The sequence below is a fragment of the Raphanus sativus genome, unplaced genomic scaffold (genome assembly GCF_000801105.2).
Source record: "Raphanus sativus cultivar WK10039 unplaced genomic scaffold, ASM80110v3 Scaffold0002, whole genome shotgun sequence".
Classification (NCBI taxonomy): domain Eukaryota; kingdom Viridiplantae; phylum Streptophyta; class Magnoliopsida; order Brassicales; family Brassicaceae; genus Raphanus; species Raphanus sativus.
The window spans coordinates 30355-58312 of record NW_026615330.1 but is presented as its reverse complement, the minus strand read 5'-3'; the positions used below and the strand labels follow the sequence as shown (position 1 = coordinate 58312).

The following is a 27958-nucleotide window of genomic DNA, read 5'->3' as shown; positions in this document are numbered from 1 at the left end:
TCTACACTAAAACCAGACACGCCATCGAGACTCAAAGCTTCATTTCTCATATAATGTCTTCTAAAAAAAAGATGGTGCACCTCTATGAGATTAGACCATAGAAAACAACTTAGTTTATTGAAGCCAAAGTCATATCCACCCGAAAACCATAAAATGTCGGTTTTGGTGAAACTTTAGATATCATATTTGCAAACCAAAAAGGTAAATAAGTACTGCGACATTTTTAAGTTTTCGGTTTAAGATTTTTTTTACTGAGATCATAATTTATATGTTATTCTACTGTAATTTGTTACAGGGGATCAAAATTAATTCTACTATTGAAAAGTTCTAAGTTAGTGAATCTGGAAAACATTTCCGACCAACAAAACTCAGAAACAAGATGAGTTTTGGTTTTATATGCAGGAGTTCGAATCTATTCCAACTGACAAAATTTTGGTTAATGGAAGTGGCTGGTGATTTGGAAAATAATGATGGAAGGACTAAGATTCAGGACACAAGAAGGCATAAAAAAAAATAAAAATAGGTCCCATGAGGAATGGTTTGTGATTTTTGTTGGATTAAAAATACATCTTTTGCTTTTAAATACGGGACCCCAAACTGGTGTACTCTGGTATATATCCTTCGAGTGTCTCGGGGATATCTGGTAAAATATGCAGAATGCAGGTTCATAATGGATCAGAAGACTATTGGAGGACACAAGCATCAAGATGCTTTAGCTGGATTACTGGATATCTATAAGGGTATCTCCTATTTAGTTTGGACGAGGTTCAATAGCGTACGTTATTTTGTATGCAGTTTCCATTATGTGAAGGACAAGATGTATGGTATTTTGAATATAATTTATCTATACTATTAAAGCAGAAGCATGTTTATGAATCTGACCCTAAAATTTCTAAGTAACTACAAAAATTACCTGTATTTTTTTCAGCATTATTTGCAACAAATCAAAAGTCATTATTTTGCAATTACATTAAAGAGTATTTAATATAATTCAATTCGTAGCCTTTTTGAAAATTTTGTTTCCTAAATGTTTACACCATATCTTACCAAAAAATATTTCACATTATTAATTATTTGAAAGCATTTATTAAATAAAATCTCAAAAATAAAATCAAGTTGAAATAACAAATGATTAAATCAACAAAATCATAAATAAATTATCTTAACTCCTTAAAAAATAGTTTCATTTAAAATAAAAACTAAGTCACATAACTAAATTTAATAAAATTATATAAAATGTTTTGAAGATATAAAAATATTTTATTTAAATAAAAAAAATCAGTGTAAAATAGGGTTACTTCGGTTTAAATAAATAAAATCATATCACGGGTTAGAATTATTTAGAGTCTTCTAAAATTTAGTCATATTTAAAATAACAAAATAATTCATATAAGTAAATTTAAGATAAATTTCATAAAAAGTTAAAATATATAATTAATCAAAAATCATAATTTTTATTACGTAAAATAATTTTCCAACAAAAAAATATACCCGCCCTTTTTAAGGGCGGGTCAAAATCTAGTTATAATTTATAATGAGTTAACACACTAATTTTTTTTTAGTTTGAAACGAAAATATTCACTTGGCCACATCCAAATGTGTAAACGACACAAAATGTTAAAGACTAATACAATAATCCTTGACATCCAAATTGGAAAAAGTAGTCTATGCCCGTATCTATTAAACGATCGAAGGCATTATGTTTTTTTCTAAAATTTATTTATTGTATGAATACTCAAGTTGTTCAACTTTTAAAAAACATTGTTCAACTTTGTGATGATCTTCATGTCATAGATCATATACAGTGCCGTCCCGGAAAATTCGGTGGCCTGAAGCAATACAAAAAATGTGGCCTTTAATTTTTTTTTAGTTTTGAATTTTGTTTTATAATTACTATATTCTTTTAATATGAATATATTTTGTTTTATACATGAATATGTTTGTTTCATATAGGGAAATGTATCTTACTAAAACTAAATTTTTTATTATCATTAAAAGACAAATATAATAGCTCAGTTGTGAAGCTGTTGCTGTAATATTAACCTAAATTTATAAAAAATATTTCACTAGTGTATAAAGAACCAATGAAATCATAAAAGTATTAGAAAAAAGCATTACTAATGTTTTTGAAGTATAAAGATGACTTCAATTAACTATAATAAGTTTTTTTGAACATTTTTTTTAAAAAAGTTAACTATAATAAGTTAGATAACAATTGATATCTAAAATGTAAAATGCATGGTTATAAGTTATAAACTGGTACAGATAAATTAAAATTATTCTACAAAAAAACACTAAGAAAGGATGATGATAAAGAGAAAATGATGACTAGATAGTTATCTTATACTAACCGAGTTTATGCATACAATTTAAAATTTTGTGGCCTTAAAATTGTTAAATATAAATGTGGCCTAAAGTTAAAGTTTTATGTGCCTTATGGCCGGGACGGGCCTGATCATATAAATAAATTTTAGATTATTGTGCTGTTCAATATGTTCTTAACACTATTTTTATTAAAACTTAAACATTTGGACAACAAAGATAGTTAATCTTACCATTGTAAGTATAAGAACATAAGACATACAAGATAATAGTATAGAAACCTTTTAAACAGAAAGACATCTTATTTATAGTAAAGCTTGAACGCGTCGAAAAACAAAGTTTACAGTAAAGCTGAAAAATTGAAACATTAATCATTTATTGGAGAAAGTTGAGTTATTTGGGTTAGTCACATTTGATCGTGTTTGATATCCAATCTGTATTTCGGAATACCATTGAAACGAAACTGTTGTATGTTTATTCATCTAATCATCTTACTGCATCGTGCATGAGATTTTAAAACTCATAATTCCATAACCAACAATTAGACGTGTTCGAATTAAATATTTCCATAATTATTACTTGTGCTTAAGCATACGGTTTGGAAATAAATAAGTTTCATTTATTAGAAAAGCCTACCGAAAAACATGGGATAGGACATATAAAGTACTTCTTTATTAATCATATAATATTTGCAAGAATCTATCGTCTGCAGAAGCCGCTAACAATTTATATAGTTCACTTTTTCCTACTTTAAATAAATGTTGATATTTTAGGTTTAGAAAAAAATTAAATTCCCTTCCGTAAGATATTAAATTTTATGTTTATCTACTAAAGTTAATTCGAATTCAGAATGTCCAGAAGATGGTCTATCCGTGGGTAGCCTAATAGCGCTTGAGGGATTTAAAAAAATCCAATAAGGCGAATTCGGGTTCAAATCCCACCGATCACACGGATATGAGCTATTGCTTTCAGCTCATTTGAATGCCCAGGAAAAGGTCTATCCGTAGGCTGTACCTCCACCCGAGGATTAGGCTTGTGTCATCATTGATCCGGGTTTAATCCTTTTCTTTTTCAAAAAAAAATTCAGAATGCCCATTGGCGTTGTCCAAAGGAGACATTATGTATCCAACACAGCCATATATATGCAGACCTCTTCTCAGAGAAAGATTTGGACTTGACAAAAAAGGAAATAAAGATATTATTAGAATTTGGCAAGAAATGTGGGTTAATAAGAAAACTTGTCGTATGTTTCATGTGGTCTTGTTTTCTTTTTCCTTTTGAGAAAATTCATATGGCCTTGTTTTTCCATAGACACCGTTCTCTTTCTTTTCAAAATCTCATCCCATATATCAATAATATCCCGACAAGACTTTAGTATCAAAAAAAAAAAAAAAAAAAAAAGACTTTAGTATCACTATGTAATATCGAAAAAGTTACATTCCTTTTTAAGTTTTCTTTTATAAACAGTGTGTGCTATTAGGATAGTTTTCCTTAGGGGTATTAGTCGGAATCAGATTTTTAATGATTTTTAGAATTTATAGAATCTAGTGTTATTGGTATATGAATTTTTACATTTTACCAAAATAGAAATCTATTGTTATTGGTATAATGATTTTGTAATTCTAGACAAACTCATGTGTTATTCAAAAAAATTTTGATTTTTTGATGATTCTATATATCCATTAAAGTTAGTATTATTGAGAGTTGTATTTACAACTTTTTAATTCATGAAACAAGATTTGAAGAATATTACATATATCTTTTAGATTTTGAAATCATTATATTAACTTATTTTCATAGATTTTCATAAAATACAAAACGTTTTACAACATTTCCAAATTTAACAAATCTATCAACTATTAGAATCAACAAACTCTATAGAAATCTAACTCCCACTAAAACTATCCCAACAAACTTGAAACCTATCAACTATTAGAATCAACAAACTCTATAGAAATCCCAACAAACTCTATTAGAATCAACAAACTCTATAGAAATCTCACTAAATAAACTTGTAACTAAGTAAGATCATCCTAACTAAATTTAACATATGATTTCTACGGGATTTAATCACAATTCTTCCTAACAAATAAAATAAAGTAGGTCTTATATATTTTTATTGTTCATTCCTCTTCTGGGGCTTTTTTCTTTTTTTTTCTATAAAATGAATTATATTTTTCCATTTTTTTAAGAGAACATGTATTTATTCAGTATCTTTATTATTTAATCTATCTTTTGAGATATGTCAAGTTATATCTCTGATGGTGGTATAGTCGTGATGTATACTATGACGTCAACAACGTGATCGATTCAAGCTTCAACCATGGAGTTTACATTTTCTCGCATCTCCGTACTCTGTTTTTTCTTCAAAACCGCATGCGAACCTCAACCAAACTCGATCTCCATGCTGCCATGCTATCTTCCTCATGGTGTCACACTATGATTGAATCCGGTCCATCACATTTTCCCTTTGGCTCAATCCTATGTGTTGTGTCTCAGTTCCTCTTTTCTCTTTGTGCTCTGACTTTCGTTCCTCTTTATTGCGTCCTCCAACTGGCACAAAAAAACTTAAGAGAAACAATGACTAATTTTGGTGTTTTTGCACTTTCAACCCTTCAATTTTTTTGTCTCATTTCAGTTTTGACCCCAATATTATTTAAACGTGCAAATTTCTCCTTAATTTCACTTCCAAAATTCTAAATCTGCATTTTCCCCCTATGATATGCAAATAAATATACAAATGATTTTTAAACGAATAAACAGAGAACTGAAAAAACAGAGTACATATGATTTTTAAAGCCAATAACATATAATACAATACATGTTGGTTTACAATCTATTTTCTAAAAAAGTGATTCGGCCTTATACTATTATATGTTATCTTAATGCTTCAATCACTTTGGTTAATATTTTCAAACTTCGTTTTGTAATGTGTCAATATAAAATTGAATAGTTTCGTCATTTTATACATACTATAACCACGAATGAACACAATATACACACTATACATTATGCAATTTCAAATTATAAATCTTCGCTCTGCGCACGGTGCAAATTATCACCTAATACATTAGGAAAGATCGAAATTTCGTGATAGGTTTCGTTTGGATTGGAAAATTCATTCTAAAATGAACGATCGCACTTAATTATACAAACTGCGCATATGCTATGACTAAAACGTACAAAAGCATATTATTGTTTAATAGTAGTAAAATTACATTAATGTTTTTAGAGTGAGTATAAAAAATTAATATATAGTACAGTTACACACATTTCTTGACCATTGTATCTCCTAAAAATCAGTTTCTGAAGAAACAATCTAATACGGACAGTAGAATCAGAACACTGTCATCAGTTTGAAATCCCGTGTGACCATGAGATTTTAGATGCTAAATACTAAATTGTATTTAGCATCATATGTACTTATAGACTGAATACTAAATTTGGCATTGGCTGCAATGTATTGTATTATAGGTTATTGGCTTTAAAAATCATATGTACCCTGTTCTTTTTTCAGTTCACTGTTTATTCACTTTGCAGAAAGTTGCACATATGACCTTTGAAGAACCAATGTTAGAAAGAGACACTACTACTAAAGATAATAATTTATTTCCTTTAATGGCAGTTAAAAGTTGTAATCATAAATAGTAGTAGTGTCTTTTATCTTTTTTTTTTGGATCAAAATAGTGTCTCTTTATCTCTCTTCTTATTCTATTAATTAAAAGTAAATGAAGTAGTGAATAGAAAATAGGGAAAATTGGATTTTTGGGACACTTTGAATTTTTTTTTGTCTCCTTAAGACTTTAATGAGATTCTTTAGTGAAATAGGATTTCTACTCTTGTTAATACTATTATGCCCTCAAAATTAAGTTTCATTATAAATTTATAAAATGATTTTCGAAATATAAATAGTATTTCAAAATAGTAAAAATAAAAAAATAAAATTAACATGAAAAAAGATAATTATCGGTTTAAAGTAAATAAACCGTAAACCCTTCTTACCTCGTCTTCTCCGCTTCTTCTTACCTCGTCTTCTCCGCCTCCTCTCTCCCTCTCCAATGGCGATTTTGTGTTCTTAGTTTCCCCTTCTCTTCTCCGACGAGAGTTCATCTTCCGGTAGAGTTGTCTCGTTATCTTCATCTTCCTCTTCATCTTCCTCTTCTATCTCACCGGAGAAAAACGAACTTGAAGATTTCTTCCATCAAAATCTCCGATCTCTTCAAACAGTGGGTAATCGAGTTCTCTTTTTCTTTTCTTCATCCCTAGGTTTTTAAATCCGTAATTGATTTGGAAGTGTTTGTTAAGAAGTGTTTCTCGAAAAAAAAATTGATTAGCAAGTTGATAACAGGACCTTTCAGGTCCCTATCAAATGTTGTAGTGTAAAAGATTGTCGAACCAATCCTAAGTGATTCTAAAGCAAAGGGAATGCAAGACCATGCTTAATCTAAGTGCAATCAGGTTTTCAATGATGATATGAACTAGAACTATGCTAAAGTGCAATAAAGAAACAAGCTTTCAATCAATCTTGGACAATAGGACTCATGGGGCTAGGCATTTGACTTTAAGTGATTAAGATCCAATCTAAGGATGGCAAACTTTCAATCAATAACTTCCTTAAGTCTAGAACACTGAAATAAGCAAGCTCTATGGTCAAGAAGAATGCTCATTTGCTTTAATCAACTAGACATCAAAGGTCTTTGAGCCTAAAAGATCTAAGCAATCATTAAGGATGAGTCTACTAACTATCTAAACTCCCTTAACACAATGGTCTTTGTGTAAGGTAAGTTTAGAGCAAGCTCTACTTGGTTCAGACATTTCATCAAACACCTTGTGGGTGGGAAATGTCTAGAGCTCTAGAATAAAGAGGCCAACATTAATCTAGCATTAAGAGAAGTAGACAAGCAAGGAAACAAGAGATCTAACACTAAGCACCCTTAGATCTTCACTTAATCACTCTAATCACCCTAACCCATGAATCCAAAAGGTAACTACTCACTAATAGACATGAATAACCCAAAACCCATGGATGATTGAAGGTTAATCATGCTTAGTGGTCAAGATTGATTAATAATCACAAGAGATAGAGATGAAAAGAAGCTCAAGATTAAGTCCTTCACCAAAATAGCTAATGTGATTACAATCTAAACAAGATATCCCTCAAAATTAGGTCTAAAGGGTATTTATAGAAGCCTAAAAACGAGTTGGGTCAACCCAACAATCCTGGATCAACCCAATAAAAAAAGCAGTTTTTTCGCCCGTAGCGACCTTGCTTCCCGCTACAGGTAGGTCGCTACAGAACTCTTCAACTCTTCAGGATCTGTAGCGACTTTGCAAGTCGCTATGGTGGTCGCTACGCTCACTCGGGTGGCCTCCTAGCGACGTGATCATGTCGCTACGCAGAGGTCGCTACGGACACTTAGTCATTTCTTGGGTTCTGGCTTCTCCCATCATAGTGACTTGGTAAGTCGCTACGCATGTCGCTATGATGGCTCGGGTTGCGTCTTAGCGACCAGGCGAGGTCGCTACGCTGATGTCGCTACAGGGTTGATATGCCTCCAGTAGATTGATCATAACTCCTTCAATACAGATCCAAATGACTTGAAACCACCTCCATTAGAAAGCTAACTCAATTTACTTTGTCTTCCCAAAATTTGAGCTTCAAAAGATAGTTTAAGGCCTTCATCCATGTTCATCTTTCACTCTTTTGACTCAAAACCCCTCAAATGTCTCCAAAGTCACCAACAAGCATCTCCAATATCTGATAGAGACAAATGTAATGCAATGCGACCTAAATGCACTATAAATGCATGCAAAGGAACAATATAAGGACTAGAATGAAGCTTAAAAACATGTAAATACACAAGATATCAACTCCCCCACACTAGTCCTTTACTTGTCCACAAGTAAACTTTCAAAAAACTAATGTAGAGAGGTTTGAAGGTGGGAGCACATAAGCAAAAGAAACACTTAGAGCACTCAACTTGACATCCTAAAGAAACATAGCAAATAGCATGAGCAAACTCTCTTATTATACTCTAGCTTCTCTAGGCCTATCAATACTCTTATACCTTTACACAAGATGCAATACTCATCAACCAACAAGTCTTCTTAACCAGCCCTCACATTGATTCACACACACACACACACAAGGTGAATTCTCACAAATGGGCACATGATCTCAATCATTTGGCTAGGTGATCAGATGGTCTAATATGGATGAAAAGGAGGGTTCAATGCATCATTTTAAGGTGGCAATCACTCAAGAATCAAGGAGCTTGATCATTATGCAAAATTTATCTAAGACTAGGAGCAATTCATGCATACATGGATTCATCCTCATCATTCTACCCATTCCTAAGTAATTACAAATTCTACACCCCTTTCATTCATCCCATACCCCAAAATAACAAACACTCACATCACTCACCCAATAAACAACTCTCTTTTCTTATGATTTAATCACTAAGGACCTCTTATTCACTTTTCTAAGCTCTAAAATCTTTTTATTTTCCATTCCCCGCTATCTTTTTGAATCTTTTTTTCTTTTCTTTTCTTTTTTCTTCTTTTTTTTTTTTTTTTTTCTTTTTCTAATATAGGGGGAATGTCTCAAACAATACAAACAAGAGCTTTCTTTTCTTTCTATTCTAGGTCCTTAGGGCTTTTCTTTCTCATAACACCCTATTGCTCATCTTTCTCACACTCCAAACCCAAGACATTAAACCTTTAAGAAACATACACCCACTCACCATCCTAGAAGCTAGCTCAAATGATGACCCTATGCTAGCAAGAGATGAGAACAAATCCATGTCGCTCCCAATACTCTCAAGATTTTGCACATGACAAACTATCAAAAGAGGCCTCACTCATGCAAATCAATGTAGGCTTCAAAGAATGGTAAGGGCTTTAGGGTAAGGGAGTGCCATTTGGGTTAACAAAGAGTGGTTCAATGGAAAAGATAACCCAAATGTGTATGAGATCCATGATCAAGTATGCAAATGCCCATATGCAAGAAAGATTAAGTTCATTTAACTCAAGATTCAGGTTGGAGCTGGTTTCAAGAACAATGCCAATATCAAGCAAGCAAACATGTTTCAAGAAGAGTTTTCAAGGCACGAAGCATGCAAGGCTTTCAAGAGATGCACAAGCTACTTGATATGCTTAACTAGGGTGTCAAATTCAGTGCAAACAAGTGTTCTTTACAAGGCATTATCAACAGCTGCTCCATATGCAAGTGAATGCAATCTATATGATCTAGACTCAATCCTAAGAATGCAAGTGATGCAATTACATGATTCTTTATGCATTTTTCAAAATTTTAATTTTTATGGCTTTTTTATGCATATATGAATGCACAATGCAATGCATGAGACGCACAATCAACAAAGCAAACATGATCAAATACTTGGTACCTCCCCCACACTTAAATCACACAGTCTCTGTGTGAATAAGAGAGAAGAAGATACCGAAAATATGATAAAAGCAATGGTATGTACAAAGAAGGGTTGGAGTGATACCTCAAGTGGAGAGTGAGGTGCGGTAATGGGTGTCTAGAGCTGGAACTTGGACCTGGCCTGAAACTTCTACCACACTTATTGAAAACATAAAGAAATGAAAATTGCAAATTTATATACAAGGATAACCATGGGAATTCCTCCCAAGTGAGCTTGTTTTGAGTCACTAGCTTGACTACCTTTTCTCTTGTACTAGTGAGAAGGAGGATCCTTCCCACCTTCCAGAGTGATGGTGAGGACTTGAGAGAGAAGCTCTTGAAGCTTGAGTGGATCATCTTGGAACTGTGGAGTGATGATGGCCCTTGCACTTGAGAATGGCTTAGACCTTCCCTTGTACTTGATCTTATACTCAATAGCTCCATCCTTGAGCTTCATTGGATGAAGAGTGAGGGTGTGAGGAGTCTTCTCAAGAGGTGGAGGGTGAGATTCCTTCACAATCTTCTTCTTGCCATGGGAGGCCTTTGTGGCTTCACTCACCTCCTCCTTTTGAGCACTTTCCAAGTGCTCATCACACTTCTCCTTAGGGGACTCTTCACCAAGAACCTCTTTCTCAATACCACTCAGCTCAGCCGTTGTCTTCTCAATGGAGGATGCTCCACAAGTTATTGTGCCACAATACTCAGGTTTCAACTTAGGTGATTGAAGAGGGTATGAGACAGCTTTGTTCACATTTAGGAGTGTGACTTTGTTGTTGGCAAAGTCTATGCAAGCTCCCACTGTTGTGAGGAATGGAGTGCCAAGGATCAATGGGACTATCTTCCCAGTTGCCATCTCCAAAACAGTGAGGTCTATAGGGATGGTGCATGCTCCAAGCTGCAAAGGGAAATCCTTGATGATACCAATTGGGGTTGTAGAAGAGGAATCCCCAAATTGGAGCGTAGATGTGTCTTGTAGCATGTGCTCAATCCCTAGACTCTTCATCACCTCAAGTGAGATCACATTCACACTTGCACCAGAATCCACTAGAGCATCATCAAAGTTAAGCTTTCCAAGAGAACAAGGCAAAGTGAACATCCCTTGGTGCCCTAGTTTAGGGAGGGACTTGGGTGGGATTGGTGGATCAAGCTTGAGTGTAGAGATGTCCAGGAGCTCTGCTACTTCAGCTTGGTGGTCTAGAATGTCTTTGATGAGCATCATCTGGACATGAGCAGCTTGCATGTTGTGAATCTCTGGAAGCCTTACTCCAATATCACTCAAGTCTTTTCTGAATTTGGAGACCACCTTCTTTTGAGCTTTGGTGAGGAATCTCTCTGGAAAAGGGAGCTTGTCATAGGGGGATAGCTCAACCTCAGTGTCTTCCTGCTTCACCACATTCAGCCTCTGATCAGATCTTCTCTCAACTGGTTTCTCAGCCTTGTGCTCTCTGCTCTGCTTAACCTTTGCTGCAACTATCCTGTCAGCTTCTTGCACAATCTTGGACTCAGCTGTTGCAACAACCACATGTTCAACCTGTTCAATTTCAGTTCCAAAGACCAATCTTTCAATCTCATCTACCTCTCTCTTGTAGTTGGCGACCTGAGAAGTGTCACTAGAGAGGAGAACATTGCAATGTTCTCTTGGGTTTGCCTCTGCTTTCCCTGGTAGAGTTCCCATAGGCTGCTTGGAGGATGAAGGCAAAGAAGCAACCTGGCTCTCTAAAGCTTTGACGTGAGAGGCAAGTTGCATGTACTTGTTGTTGAGGTCAGAATAAGTTCCATCAATCTTGGCATGAACAGCCTTGAACTCATCTCCAATGTCCTTAGCAAATTTCCCTTGAGCTTCTAGGATTTGTTTGAACATAGATTCCGTAGTTGAACTTGGAACTTGAGCTTGAGAAGAGCTTCCTCTAGCTTGAGTAGGCTGGTTGCTTTGATAACCACCTTGTTGGTTGTTGTAGAGGGGCTTTTGCTGGTAGTTGTTTTGATATTGAAAGTTGGGCTCTTTCCTATACCAAGTTCCATTGTTGTTGATAAAGCACACCTCTTCATGTCCTTCCAAGCCATCAATCTTCTTGATCTCAGCAACCTGCTTTTGTTGCTGTTCCCCAACTGATTTCATCTGATCCAGCTTAGCTTTGTTGGCAAGAAGTAGGTCCAACTTCTCTTCCAAAGACTTGAGCTCTTTCTTGGTCTGCTGATCATCACTTCTGTTGACTCTATCATGATCCTCACTGTATACTGAGTCACTCTTGGCCATGTTCTCTATCAGCTCCTCTGCATCCACCTCGTTTCTGCCCAAGAAGAATCCATTGCTGGCTGTATCAAGTCTGTTTCTACACTGTGGTATAGCTCCCCTGTAGAAGGTACTCAACAAGCTTTCTTTGGAGAAGCCATGGTGTGGGCAATGAGCTTGGTAGCCTTTGAACCTCTCCCATGCTTCACTGAAACTTTCTAAGTTCCTCTGCTGAAACCCAGAGATCTCATTCCTGATCTTAGCTGTCCTGGAGATGGAGAAGAACTTGTCTAGAAAGGCTTCCTTGCACTCATCCCAAGTAGTGATAGAGTCGCTTGGGAGAGACTTCTCCCACTGTCTTGCCTTGTCTCCCAGAGAGAAAGGAAAGAGCCTGAGCTTCAAAGCATCTTCTGACACTCCATTGGTCTTGGACAAACCACAGTAGCTATCAAACTTGTCCAAGTGGTCAAAAGGATCTTCAGTAGCAAGACCATGATACTTGTTGTTCTCAATGGTGTTGAGCAGTCCTGACTTGATCTCAAAGTTGTTGTTCTCTACAGCAGGTGCTCTGATTCCCAACATATGACCATGAATGTGAGGGCGATCATAGGTTCCAATAGCGCGAGCTTGGCGCTGTGGGTGTTGTGGTCGAAGGTTGGCAGCTCCTTGACCAATTCCCTCTTGGGCAGCTTCCAAGGGGATCTCTCTATCTTGATTCGGGTTCTGATGGTGAGCCATATCAAAACCCAATCTGTTGAAATGAGCCTGTTGCTCCTCTTCTCTCCTTCTTCTTATATTCTCTCTTTCCAAAGCCCGGATGTCTGATACCAGAGGAGTGAGGTTTGTAGTCCCTCTACTTCTCAAGTTCATACACCTGAAATGAAAAAGAAAGAGGAAAAAGCAGAGCCAATATCACAATAATAATAAAAATGACTTAGTCTCAAGCAAATGACTAAATCCCAATGTCAAAATCACAATAGAACTTGGCAACGGCGCCAATTTGATAACAGGACTTTTCAGGTCCCTATCAAATGTTGTAGTGTAAAAGATTGTCGAACCAATCCTAAGTGATTCTAAAGCAAAGGGAATGCAAGACCATGCTTAATCTAAGTGCAATCAGGTTTTCAATGATGATATGAACTAGAACTATGCTAAAGTGCAATAAAGAAACAAGCTTTCAATCAATCTTGGACAATAGGACTCATGGGGCTAGGCATTTGACTTTAAGTGATTAAGATCCAATCTAAGGATGGCAAACTTTCAATCAATAACTTCCTTAAGTCTAGAACACTGAAATAAGCAAGCTCTATGGTCAAGAAGAATGCTCATTTGCTTTAATCAACTAGACATCAAAGGTCTTTGAGCCTAAAAGATCTAAGCAATCATTAAGGATGAGTCTACTAACTATCTAAACTCCCTTAACACAATGGTCTTTGTGTAAGGTAAGTTTAGAGCAAGCTCTACTTGGTTCAGACATTTCATCAAACACCTTGTGGGTGGGAAATGTCTAGAGCTCTAGAATAAAGAGGCCAACATTAATCTAGCATTAAGAGAAGTAGACAAGCAAGGAAACAAGAGATCTAACACTAAGCACCCTTAGATCTTCACTTAATCACTCTAATCACCCTAACCCATGAATCCAAAAGGTAACTACTCACTAATAGACATGAATAACCCAAAACCCATGGATGATTGAAGGTTAATCATGCTTAGTGGTCAAGATTGATTAATAATCACAAGAGATAGAGATGAAAAGAAGCTCAAGATTAAGTCCTTCACCAAAATAGCTAATGTGATTACAATCTAAACAAGATATCCCTCAAAATTAGGTCTAAAGGGTATTTATAGAAGCCTAAAAACGAGTTGGGTCAACCCAACAATCCTGGATCAACCCAATAAAAAAAGCAGTTTTTTCGCCCGTAGCGACCTTGCTTCCCGCTACAGGTAGGTCGCTACAGAACTCTTCAACTCTTCAGGATCTGTAGCGACTTTGCAAGTCGCTATGGTGGTCGCTACGCTCACTCGGGTGGCCTCCTAGCGACGTGATCATGTCGCTACGCAGAGGTCGCTACGGACACTTAGTCATTTCTTGGGTTCTGGCTTCTCCCATCATAGTGACTTGGTAAGTCGCTACGCATGTCGCTATGATGGCTCGGGTTGCGTCTTAGCGACCAGGCGAGGTCGCTACGCTGATGTCGCTACAGGGTTGATATGCCTCCAGTAGATTGATCATAACTCCTTCAATACAGATCCAAATGACTTGAAACCACCTCCATTAGAAAGCTAACTCAATTTACTTTGTCTTCCCAAAATTTGAGCTTCAAAAGATAGTTTAAGGCCTTCATCCATGTTCATCTTTCACTCTTTTGACTCAAAACCCCTCAAATGTCTCCAAAGTCACCAACAAGCATCTCCAATATCTGATAGAGACAAATGTAATGCAATGCGACCTAAATGCACTATAAATGCATGCAAAGGAACAATATAAGGACTAGAATGAAGCTTAAAAACATGTAAATACACAAGATATCACAAGTCACGCATGTCGTATTTTTCGATTTGTAAATGGGTTCTACCGATTAAGGTTTATGGAAAGGGGCACATTTTGATTCAATAATCTTACACTATTTAGCCTTGGATTGTGTATGTCTTGAAGTTGATTAGTTGGTGTCCGATTGTAAAAGAAATCTTGAAGTTGATTAGTTGGTGTCCGATTGTAAAAGAAATCATATTTGGATACAAAATTGTATCATTTGATTGTAGAGACATTTGTTGTTGATTTATCGATTGAACCAAGGGACTTGTTGTTATGTTGGAAATTAGAAGTAGGTTGCCTATATATTAACCGAAAGGAAGCATGATATATATAGATCTTGATTGCTCTGTCTTTGGTTTTGGTCTTTCGTTCAACTAACTTAATTTTCATTGCTTGTAGATATGTCTCTGGAGTTACCAAAGAGGATATTTAAGGAGGGTGAGGAGCCCCAAGTGAATCAGATCAACAACAATTGCAGGATCGAGTACATCATTACAAAGTTCAAAACCTGGCTCCCGAATGAGTTGGCGGCTGTGAAGAAGGATCCTGTTTTTTCTCAGATTTTTAAGCTTCATGACAATGGTCTTGGGTACTCCGCGCGAGTGATACACAGCTTCTTGTGTAGGGAGCTGGTGACTTACAAGCAAAAGGAGCTTTGGTTTGTCTTTGCGAGAAGAGCACTTCGTTTTTCTTTACAAGAATTCCACGCAGTAACCGGATTTGAGTGCAACACTGGTATCTCTCTTACCGAGTTTGATGATTGGGAAGATGATGATGGTTTCTGGAGCAGGGTGTTGAGGACCAAAGATACAACAATTACACTCTTCAACTTGTGGAATAAGCACAAGTTATCGGTCAACAAGTGGAAGAATGCTGATCGGATTCGACTTATCTACTTGGCACTCATTCTTTGCGTGGTTTTAGCAAGAGATGAGAAGGCTATTATCCCCTTCAAATACATCAAGCTGGTCATGGATCTTGAGAAGCTTCGAAGGTATCCTTGGGGTGTTGATGCGTATGACCACCTCTGCAAGTCAATAGCCAAAACGCGTGACACACTGAAGGATAAGACTAGTAGTTATGTACTAGATGGTTTCTCCTACGCCTTACAGATTTGGGCTATGGAAGCTGTACCAAAGATTGGGAAGCTATGTGGAAAAAGATTGGACAAACAATTCAGTAATGGTCCTAGATGCATCAACTGGAGGGGAGCTGCAAAGGTGTCATATGATGAGATCATTCGTTTGGAGGAAATTATTACACCTGAGGTAATAATCTCTATTTACGCTTACTCCCTCCATCCTTGAGCAGAGATTTTATGATCTAAATAACTTCCCCTTTTTTGTGCAGGATGTCATGTATCCATACATCTCATGGGAAGGGAATATGGTTGTAATCGTAAGTGATATATTTCGCCGAGATGATGAAGTGGAGGATGATAGAGTGAAGGTCCTGATGGAGTTGATAAGGAAGAACCATGACTTCAGTAATCATATATGGGAATATGAAGAAATTGCAGAGGTTTCTTTAGATCTTGAAGCTGAAGCACCCACTCCAGTTGCAGCAACTGAGGTTGATCAAGATTTTCAGACACCACAAGGGTCAAGTAATGTGGGCGTTACAGCAAAGAAGGGCAAGAAGAGGCTCCCTGATCGTGGAATGGAAAAAAGGAAGCATAAGGTTCTCTCAAGCCGATCAAACCAAGCCCCTTTTACTGAAGAGATGAAGGCTTTTATGACACAATTGTTTGAGCAAAGTTTCAGTGGAATGGAACAAAGGCTACAAAAACAGATGACTGAGACATTTGAGAAAATGCAGTCAGAGCTGAAAGAATCTTGTAAGGCTGCAAGCGAGGAAGTTGAGCATGGAGCGCCTTCACCAAGCAAGCCATCTACTAGAGAGCCTTCACCAAGCAAGCCATCTACTAGCGAGCCATCTTTGAGGAGGTCCAAACGCGGGGTAAAGAAACACTAGTCTTCAACACTCTCTTATATGTTAATTTGTCTTCTTTATTAGCTGGTTTGCGTGTCTCTTAGTCTTACTCATGTATGATATCGGCTAGAATTTTGTTCTGTTTTATAAGGTCTCGGTTTGGTAGTATCCTTTGTGTGTAAGTGTCCTTTGTTTGTAAGCGTCCTTTTCTAAGACTTTATGTAGTGGTTGTGAACTTGTGTCATGTTATTCATGTAATGATAATGTATTTTGGTGTTTGATATATTGGAACCGTGTATTTTTTCATGCTTTATGTTTTATATTGTGATTTAAATTGAGAATTCAACGTTACATAACAGGAATCATCCCCGACTCGAGTTGATCTAAATTTCAGTGAAGCCGAGGATATTTTCGAAGGGATAGGTACGCAAGGTGTTGAACGATTATCACAGGCCTCTCATGTACCCAACTTTGATCCTTCTCAGAACAGTAAGGAAGAAGACTGGTGGACTCCAATGACTTCAGCCCGAGTTTCAAAAAAGAAACCAGCGAAAGGAAATACAGCTCCACCGCCGGCAGAGTGGGAGAGATGGACTAAAGCAAAAGGTAAAGGACTTCATCTTAGTGATACACCATTGCCTCAAGATGGTTCTCCGGAGTCGTCACTTTATCATTTCGGCGAAGATTCATGGAATCGATTCACGGCATGGTCTTTGAATCCTAAACCTTTACCAATTGGTCCATCAATCTTAAACTTGTCGGTAGCTACAAGGATGGTATGTCTTGGACAATGGCTTGGGAATGAGGTAATTTTTTCATTTACTCATTTCATTAGTGTATTTGTCGAACACATCTACGTAGCTGCATATGTTTATTTCGTTGTCAATATTCAGGAAATGGATGCTTTCATGTTCATATGGCGAGTGAACACCACTTTGGAGCGTTGGGCCCCAAGACGTGTTGCGTTCATGAACGCTATGTTTTGCTTACAAATAAATGCTGCATACAACAATTTCTCGGTTGACAGAAGAGGCTATGACTTGCCTGATTTTCTTCTTGGATATGGTAGAGGTGAGCTTCCATCTCACGGGCGGAATGATCAAGTTTGGGGTGTTGATGTAGATCGTCTCTACTTTCCTCTATTTGTGAATGGTAATCCTTCTTTCTTCTGCAACTTGTCATTTTTCATTTCTTCATTTACAAATTTTCTAATGTCCAACGTAGGTAATCACTGGATTGCTGTCTGCATCAACATCATTGAGAAAAGGGTGCAAGTCTTTGATTGCAGTCGAGGAAGGAATAGGCAACACGTTGAGAAGTTTGCTGCTTTGATTCCAAGGATAGTGAAGGCTGTGGCACCACCTCAAAGCAAGAAACAACTACTTCTTCAGCCATATTCTATCGTAGAGGTACCTATGAAGGCACGATTGAATAAGTCTTGTTGTGATTGCGGGGTGTACGCACTGAAACACTTGGAATGCCACCTCCTTGGTCTCGACCTCAGTCTAGTGGATGACGAAAACATCCAGGGTTGCAGACAGAAGATTGCTGTGGACTTATGGGAGGCTACACACGATCCCATTTATGCAGAGGCTATGAAACAATATGTCCCCTCACCTTGGGAGAGGTCTGGGTCCTATGATCTCGAAGACTAGTTAAATGTCAATGTATTGGTTTTTCATTCAAAAGTTTAGATTATGTTGTTTTTAGGGAATATATGACAACAGTTGCTTTGGATTTTCTATGCATTATGTGACAATTGTTGGTTTGGAGATTTGGTTTTAATTGATTTTGTGTTAATCCTTACTTTTTGTACTAGAATAATAATCAAACCCTAAACAACCCCTAAACCCTAAACCCTAAACAACCCCTAAACCATAACCAAACTCTAAACAAACCCTAATCAACCTCTAAATCATAATGAAACCCTAAACAACCCCTAAATCATAAGCAAATAACTTGCTTTGTCCTACTTGTCTTTGATCCAATCGTTTTTTTTCCGATGTTAATGATGAAGGACAAGACCCACTTGTTCAAATGGACTGATGAGTCGGTTGTCGAGGAAATTGAAGACTTCCAAGACCTGTTCGATGTGCTGCTCGTTGACAATTCCGAGTTTCAGAAATCGTTGACAGCTTCTGAGACAATGCTGAAGCACCATGAGAGTAGAATTGAAGAGGTGGAAGCTGCACTTGCACGATCTGAAGAGAAGACAGTTGAATGCATTAACGAATTGAAGATCATAAAAGCTTTGTTCGTGTGTTGTTTGGTGATTGTATTCATGTTCCTTACCTATCCATGATGGTCCTGTGATGCTCAATTAGATGTTCGTTTTAAGTGTAAGACTATGTTGCTTCTTGTTTCTTGGTGATTATCATGTTGTGGAACCATTAATCTTTGCAAAAGCTAAAGTGTCTTCAACATATATCGATATGTCTCAAGATTTTTCGGAAATCAAATACTGAAATAAAACCAAATTGTTAAGTAAGCACTTAAACAGAAGAACAACTTTTTTCATGACAACTAGATGGGTAAATCGCAAGTTCCTCTCTTGTGTCCTTCAGTACCACAACGGCTGCACTTGTGCTTTTTATTCTTTCTTGATCCTTGAGAAGATTTTATCTTGTCTTCAACACCTTCATACCTTCTCTTAACTGGTCGACCAGCACTCTTTCTTGACTCCGGTGGTAAAACCTTGGCAAGATTTACTGCATCTGGTACAATCCAATCAGACTGTGGAACTGCTATTGGATTTATGCTTTCAGCATATGCAGTTCTCCACGTTGAAGTGTTGTACAAGTCATCTGTAAATCTGTGTACTTCCATTCATGTGTCAAAAAATCAGTGACTGATTGGAGCTTATTGTCTTAAAGAAAACCAAAAAAAAAATTTAAAACTTCCTTACCTTGTGAATAAATCGCAGGAATGGCGTGTCGACAAGGTATTTTTCCTATATTGAACTTCCCACATGTGCATGTTCTTCTTTCCAAGTCAACATTACAATCATATATGTCTCCTTTCACATGCGACCTGAAGTTGTCAACCTTGTACACCTGAAATCCTTTTGCTTTCACTATTCTCCTATCAATCTTTTTCTCCACCTTAATCGTTAAAGGATCAAGATGCTTCGAGCTCAACTCGCGACGCTCGTAGAACCATCGAGTCATCAGTTCTCTTATACTATCAAGCAAAGGAATAACTGGATATTCTCTAGGTGTTCTCAGAACAGAATTTATCGACTCTGCAGCATTTGTGGTCCTGATGTCATACCTGTCTCCAGGGAAAATAGAACGAGCCCATTTTCGCACATCAGCCTCCCGTAGATATCTTCCAAGCTCAGGACTGATATCAAAAATTTCAGTGATCCGAGCCTGAAATTCAGGGTACCTATATGTTCGCGAAGCCTTCTCAACCAAGGCAGTCAACCCTTTTGTCTTGAAATTTGCTACCACATTGGTCAACAAGTGGTGAATGCAAATTCCATGTTTTGATTGAGGGTAGACAGTCCCAATACCTTTAGCAATTGACGCATTTCTATCTGAGATAAAAGCCAAGTCTTTACTATCAGGTATGACAACTTTCAGCTGTCTGAGGAACCACTCCCATGAATCTTCATTCTCTGAATCTACCACTCCAAATCCAATCGGATACAAATTAGAGTTACCATCCACAGCAGTAGCAACAAGTAGAACTCCTCTATATTTATTTTTCAGAAAAGTTCCATCAACAACAATCACCCTTCGCATTGCATTGTAGAATCCTCTTACTGATTGTCCAAAGGACAAAAAAAGATACTTGAATCTCCCTTGCTCATCGGTTTCATAGTCAGTATGTGTACCATGATTAGCTTCTTTAATCATATGCAAATATTTTGGTATTTTAGCGTAACTGTGATCTGGTATACCTCTTGCAGCATCAACTGCAAATTCGCGAGCTTCCCAAGCGTGCCAATAGGTAATCTCAATACCATGCTCCATCCGCATAAATTTGATGATGTCATTTGCCTTTGGACCATCGTTAGCATCATCAAATTGATGTTGAATCAGACTCCCAATTGTTCTTGCCGATGCGGTTTTTCCAAATTTGGTTTTACTCGAAGGGGCACAAGAATGTCTTCCCTCACACTTATTGATCATGAAATATGTAGACCCTTCCATACTTTCTGCCCGAACACTCCAGTTGCACAATGCATCCTTACATCGAATATACCACCACTTCCTCGTCGACTTGACAACAATGTAATCAAAATTATTCTTCATCGCAAAAACTTCCATTGTTGCCTTCAGAACCCTTTTACTTCTGAAAATCTGTTCCTTCTTCACGAAATCACCTCGCCAAGGTGGACCATCCTTTTCACTATCTCCCTTTTTTCACAATCTTCATCAGCAGGGACATGATCCTTTCTTCTATCCTCTCCACGGACAGCCTCCTGTGACCTTCTGACAAATTGTGCTCGATTTATTTCAGGAACTTCCTCATCCACAACATTACTTGAATCACACGGCTCCTTATTCAAATCGAAATTGACTCTTTCCTTTTCCTTAAACCCGGAGAATGTGACACACAAGGTATTAGACGAACTCTTCTTGACATAGCCCAGAAAATTAGATACTTGTCTATCATTGCTGATAAGAATGGGAGGATTCCCTGTTTGATTCACCATCTCATAACTGAACTCGACATTACCATCATTATGTTCCAATCCGTAATCATCACACACCATGATCTTGAGCTCCTCCAATTGAGTAGTAGGTTGTACTGTTACCATTCGACCTCGCCTTTTCTTGTCTACCACGAAACTCCACTCGTCACTGCAACTAGACATCCAATCACCGGATTTAACATATATTAGAACCATGGTGTTGGTAGAGAAAAGAGATGGAGAAGAGATGAAGAAAAAATGAAGAAGAGAAGAAGAACGATGAGAAAAGAGATGGGAAATCGTGGGAGGTGGGAGGAAATATCTTGTGAGATATTTAGGGAATATTCAGTTTAGATTTAGGAAACTTCTGAAATCGAAAATGGAAGTTTCCATATTTTTTCCGATTTGGTAAAACATGTATCATATCCTAGGCATAGCACTGTAGAGTATGAATGAAACATTTTATTCCTTCAGTGCCACATAAAGTAAAAGGCAGAACAAGTTATGACACACAATATAGGTAAGGTATACGGATGAGTAAAGGCTATATCACGTAATAAAGCTGAAGGTATACTGATGACTTATTTCTTGATTTTAACGTATGCAATTCTATCTTTGTTAGACTATAGAAGAAAGTGTAGTTTAGGTTATATATCTCGGATATACCTTTGTCAAATCTTAGTTTCCGTTTTATGGATTATTTATAATGCCAGAATACATATTCTAACCACAGCTATATATAAAAATAAAATATGATTCCATGTTTTAAAAAAAAATATTTATACATATATATGGACATACTTATGATTCCAATAGATTTCATATTTTTGTACATTTTTAATATCAAGTTTACTATTTTTTCTATAAAACAAGGGTAAAAATGGTCCAGAATTGCCAAAAAAATGAAAAGTACTAAATGGACAAAGAAAAATTCAAAGTGTCCCAAAAATCCAATTTTCCCTAGAAAATAAAAGCATTATTCTATAAATGGGATAATGTTTTTATTTTTTGTTCACTACTCAATTTCGCACTCTATTTACTCTATAACTGGAGTAAATTTTGGAGTGAAAATGAAGATGCCTTTAACTGCAATTAAAAGTTTTAGTCATAAATACTAGTAGTGTCTCTATATCTCTCTCTTCTTATTCTATTATATAAGAGCACCTCTATATCTATAATCTGTGCGACAGAGTACAAGAAAACCCATTGTTCTTATATCAGTGAGTAGAATCTTCAAGTGTATTTTGGTTCTGATCAAACGCTCTATTCAATTCTCCTAATTATAAATCGTTTTCAATCTCTTTGCTTTACTCTTTCTTTCTGATGATAAAAATTTACTTTCTTGTTAATTTCACTTAAGTAAACAATGAATTAAAGAGTCTTTCTTCTGATTGACAAAAAAAAGAATCTTTCTTCCTTGAATAGTTCTCTAGCTAGGGTTTCAATTAGGTTTTATATCTATAAATACATATATAAAATAAGAAATCAAGAAGAATAGCCAGAGATGGTGAGAACACCATGTTGCAAAGAAGAAGGAATAAGAAAAGGAGCTTGGACTCCTGAAGAAGATGAAAGGCTTATTGCTTATGTTCAACTACATGGTGAAAGCGGATGGCGTACTCTCCCGGAGAAAGCTGGTATTTTAGTTTCTTTATTTGTTAGGAAGTCAATGTAATTAATTAATAGTTCCTTTTCTCTTAATTATATATGTATTTAACTATTTATCAACTATGTGTGTACAATATGTATATAGGATTGAAGAGATGTGGTAAGAGTTGTAGACTTAGATGGGCTAATTATCTAAAACCCGACATCAAAAGAGGAGAGTTTACTCCTGAAGAAGACGACACTATAATCAAGCTTCATGCTCTTATGGGTAACAAGTAAGAATAGTATTTCTTAGAAAAGGAAAAGACAAGCAAGCATAGTTTCCTTATTTATTAGTTCGTATTAAAGAATTGGTAATTTATAATTATATATGTAATTTTTAGGAAACTAAAACAAAACAAAAAATTTAAGGAACTTAGAGTTAGTGGTGTTTTTATTTATTGATATCGCATTATCTCATTATCAGGAAATCCCGTCAACATCAACAAAGAGTTATCAGAATTTTCAAAATGTACTTGAAAATCAAACATGAACTGATGTACCTATCTTCACATAAATCAAAATCAATGAGAAAGTAACTCGTTGAACAAAAAAAACAATAAGCACAAATAATTAGTTTGCCTAGTAGTAGTAAAGTGGTCGAGGCGATAAATACCACCACCCGGATTCAATTTATTCTGGGAAAAACTATTTACCATACTTGAACTTCTTCCAAAAAGATGAAACCACCTTTTTTTACTAACGAAAAGAAAAAAAAAAAGTTAACCCAAAAGAACATAAGCGGATTATTTGGTAAAGTGAACTTTGTAAGAACAAGATCCAAGATTATTGTTTTAAAATAGTTCACTAGATGCCCCATGGGAACTTTATAATGAGAGAAGTAGCTGCAATCCTCAAAACATGATTTTAAAACATTTTTTTGTAAAGTGAACTTTATAATTTATAAGAACAAGATCCAACTTTATTGTTTTCGCATAATCTCATCAAGGTTTTCTTTTTATTGTTTGTCTCTGCAATTCCAACGATAAACATTTCTTGTTTAAACTCTTTCTCAAAAAAAAAAACACATTTCTTATATTATTGTTGTAAAAGGTGGGCCGGAATAGCAACTAGCTTGCCGGGACGAACCGACAACGAGATAAAAAATTACTGGAACACAAATCTCAAGAAGCGCTTGACACAAAAAGGTCTTGATCCAACCACTCACAAACCGATTGATCCAGCTGATCAAACCGGTTTCGAGCCAAAAAAACCATAAACTCGGTTCATCCGGCTCCGCAAGATTTCTGAACTGCATAGCAAGGAAATACGCGGGAGCTTCAAACCGGGACCTACTAACTGGAATCATCATCAGAAACTCCTCAAACATCGCCGAGGGTTCACTGAACTCTGTCGAGGTCGATTCTCCGACTGAAAATTCGACCTTCACATTGCTAAACAAAGAGGCGGCAAGATCAAGTGCTCTCACATCGTTTCTGACCAACAATATGTCGTCATCTTCCGGTCTTTCCGACAATTGTTCTTTCGCCGACAATCTCGACCTATTCTTTAGCAACGAAGAGATCTCGGATATGTATATGAATGTTGATAATGTTGGCATTATGGAAGAGTTAAAGGATATTTTAAACTACGGCGGTGCTGATGCCGGAGATGTTGAAAATTCACCGGAGTTTCTTGATTCTTGGAACGAAGAAGATGATTTGGACTTGGAGAATTATTATTGGGTTCGTTAGATTCCAAGACTGGTGTCTTTTGTCTGACAAGTGACGAGTCGGAGTCGTTGGTTTTTTCTTTAATTGATGTCTTGCTGAATCGTCACGTGGGGGAAATAACGAGTGTGTTGTAATAAAAATAAATAATAAAATAAATGTTTAGTTGAAAGATAAATAAAATAAGGGTTTCTTTTTTCACATTTCATATAGAAACATGAAAACAGTTCTCTGTAGAAAATTAAAAAAAAACCTGCTTTTCAATACGGCATGTAATTAATCTGCTTTTCTGCTTATAAATGAATGGCATGATGTAATTCTTCACAAATTTAAGGTTAGTTTCTAGGCTTCAAATATTTTTTGAAATATAAAATTGCTTCAAATAATACATAAATGACTATCATGATTTGGAATTTAACAATAATGTCACTTGTAGACAAAAAAACACTAATGTCACTTATGTACTTCAGTTTTCGGCTATGTACAAATGTAGTCGGCTACTTACAAAATAATTGACTACATAATGTATTCGGCTACATAATCTTTCCATAATTGTAATATTATAATAAATGATCAGCGTTATAAAAAAAGAAGATGACATATTCTTGTTTAAATGTTGCAATGTAAATAGTTTTTGTTTCCATTGTTCCTCTTTACTTTTTGATCCTCTACTGATCCAATGTAGTTTTTTTTTTCAATCTAGATAGAGAGGGAGGAGGAGTTTGTTTCGACTTAAGACACGAAGAAAAAATAAAACATAGAAGAAAGATTTGAGGGGTTATTTTTATTCAATGTTGACATTCTCGTGTTCTTTAATTTTGTAACTCTCTGGTTCCAGTGATTTTTATGCTATTCAACATCCATAAATAAGGATCTCACATCGACATTTTAAACTAGATTAACTTTTGCGTTAATCTTCTTCTTTTTCTTCCTCATCTTTCCCCTCGTATAATCATTTTACAAATTTATGTTTTACTTAAGTAAACCGATCGAATGTAATTGTGAGAGTTGATTTGTTAGAACCGAGTCAGATTTTTGGCGCAAGTGATTGAATGCATTTACACTTATAATGATCGGACTAAAGTTTAAGCATAACATATATCGTAAATGGTCAATTCCAATTAACAGATCACTAGTTTTAAATTTCCTATACTTAGAGGATGGTATTGAATTGTGTATTTATAAAGAATTATAATTTATAATGAGTTAACACACTAAAAGTTTTTATTTTGAAACGAAAATATTCACTTGGCCACATACAAATGTGTAAACGACACAAAGTGTTGAAGACTAATATTAATACAATAACCCTTGACATCCAAATTGGAAAAAGTAGTATATGCCCGTGTCTATTAAACGATCGAAAGCATTATGTTTTTTTAAAAACTTATTTGTTGTATGAATACTCAAGTTGTTCAACTTTTAAAAAACATTGTTCAACTTTGTGATGATCTTCATGTCATAGATCATATAAATAAATTTTAGATTATTGTGCTGTTCAATATGTTTTTAACACTACTGTCATTAAAACTTAAACATTTGGACAACAAAGATGGTTAATCTTACCATTGTAAGTATAAGAACATACTAGATTTTGATCCGCGCTTCGAAAGCGCGGGTTTTTCTTTAGATTAAAGTTTACAAATTAATATTTTGGAATTGATGTACATTATTATGTTACAAATTCATTATATAAAAAATGAGTTTGTTTAAAATTATATAATGAATTAGTTTATACTAAATTTTGTATGCACACTTTTATATGACTCTTTTTAGATCTGAACATGTTACTGTGGTTTGGTTCCAGGTCGAAGGCAAAGTGCATGTTTATTTTTATGCGACCCACAGTCTCTTTTTGATTCCGGGTCCTACCCGAGATCCAATCGGGTATCCAAATTAAGTGTTTGAAATGTTTTGTGTATATTAGGTATATTTAGATATTTCAGATATGTATTTGGTATTTCGAATGTGTTTTCAGTATTATAATTTTTTTAAGTTTACTGATAAATTTCAAAAAAAATTAAAAAAAAATATTTTTTTGGGTATTAGGAAATGTTTATAGGTATTTTTGGTTCTTCAAGTCAGATTTACGGTAAATTTTTTTTTAATATAAATATTTTCAGGTATTTGTTTGTGTTTTCGAATATTTTTTGTGTTTCAGTATTTTTGAGTTTTCGGGTATTTCGAATTTTTTTTAGAGTTCTAAAAATCTCAAACCAATTTGGACCTGTTATGTACCCAAAAAATTAAGTATTTTATTGGTACTTGAATTATAGACCCGGTCCCAAATGAATCGACCCGAATCCAACCAGAAAAATTTAAATATCTAATTATGTCCAAATTTTTAGGATCCGAAAAGTCTAGACTTGAAAGGAACCAATCCGAACCTGACCAAAAGACCTGTTTCCCAAACCTAATCTTTCCTATTATATTTTGTGTGCATTATATAAGAGTATAGTTGTTGAGCTCGTGAGTTTTAAAATTTATTTGTTAGATTTTGCATATTTAATATTACAGATTTGTAAATTGTTTTAATAATTTTTAAGTTTATATTAAATAACAAAAAATTTTATTTTAAATTATTTTATAAAGTAATTTAACGTAAAATATATGATTTTTCTTTTTTTTACATTTGGTTTGCTAAAATGTTTATATTAGGTTTGATTTACTTAATATTTGGAATATAACGTAAGATGACATAGTATCATATGATGTATAGTATATACTAACTTATAAATGAGTTTCTAAATATTATTAAAACTAATAAACTTAGTGGATTTAAATAGCATATCTTCAGTATATTATTTTTTGTTTAAAATATTTAGTACAATATATGATACATTTTGGTTTCTAAAGTTAAAGTGAAAATATAAGAATATTAAATTTTTGATTTGTTTTAAATTTAGCTGCAATTAAAAATTAGGTGGCTTAAACGAATATATAGTTTTGGTGTAATGTTTTAGTAAACAAAATTATTTTGTATAATAAATAAAAGTATTGATCATAACTAAGGTATTGTTAGAGAAATATAAAATAAATTATAAGGTATAGTTTTTTTTTGTTTACCGGTGTATAATAAATAATAGGATTGACTAAACCACAAAACAGTTTGATTTCTTGGTATAAAGATATTATCATTTTATTAAATTGTGAAACTTATTTAAATATATATATTTTACATATATATTTATTAAAAATTTGATTTATTTGTTATAAAATTGGTAACTTAGATAAGATATTTATATAAATTTATGACCGGATTTTGAATGTATACATTTAACACATGTTTATTTTGATATATAAATATTATATCTTATTAGAGTTGTGAAAATCTAGGATAGTTATAACAATTTAAATAATCAAATATCATTTTAAAACCTCAAGCTGTTATTCATATATTTGAAATTATCAAATTACAACCAGCACCAAATAAATAAATTACGAAATTTATTAATATCACTGATTAAAAATGAGTAATATGTTAACGCATGGGATAAAAAACAAATATTTCTAATATACTAATGTACGATATACTAAAATATAATAT

The 27958-nt window shown here is 35.1% G+C and overlaps 2 protein-coding genes, 1 non-coding gene and 1 pseudogene across 3 annotated transcripts; 3 read left to right on the top strand and 1 right to left on the bottom strand.

Annotated features, from left to right (window-relative positions):
- The first annotated feature begins 12138 nt into the window (after positions 1–12138).
- LOC130500632 (small nucleolar RNA R71) lies at positions 12139–12245 on the top strand. The gene has a single exon (XR_008939235.1). It is a non-coding gene; the product is annotated as a small nucleolar RNA R71 (small nucleolar RNA).
- A 2676-nt stretch (positions 12246–14921) lies between these two features.
- Positions 14922–18107, top strand: LOC108807848 (uncharacterized). The gene is made up of 5 exons (XM_018580090.1): positions 14922–15788; positions 15871–16479; positions 16812–17258; positions 17346–17604; positions 17677–18107. Exons 1-5 carry the CDS (start codon positions 14922–14924, stop codon positions 18105–18107), a joined length of 2613 nt encoding a protein of 870 aa, XP_018435592.1.
- An 868-nt stretch (positions 18108–18975) lies between these two features.
- On the bottom strand, positions 18976–20726 carry LOC108807847 (uncharacterized). Its single transcript, XM_056995556.1, has 2 exons — positions 19358–20726; positions 18976–19271 (listed from the first exon to the last, which is right to left on the bottom strand). Exons 1-2 carry the CDS (start codon positions 20724–20726, stop codon positions 18976–18978), a joined length of 1665 nt encoding a protein of 554 aa, XP_056851536.1.
- A 1566-nt stretch (positions 20727–22292) lies between these two features.
- LOC108810825 (transcription factor MYB34-like) lies at positions 22293–24561 on the top strand (annotated as a pseudogene).
- Positions 24562–27958: the final 3397 nt, after the last annotated feature.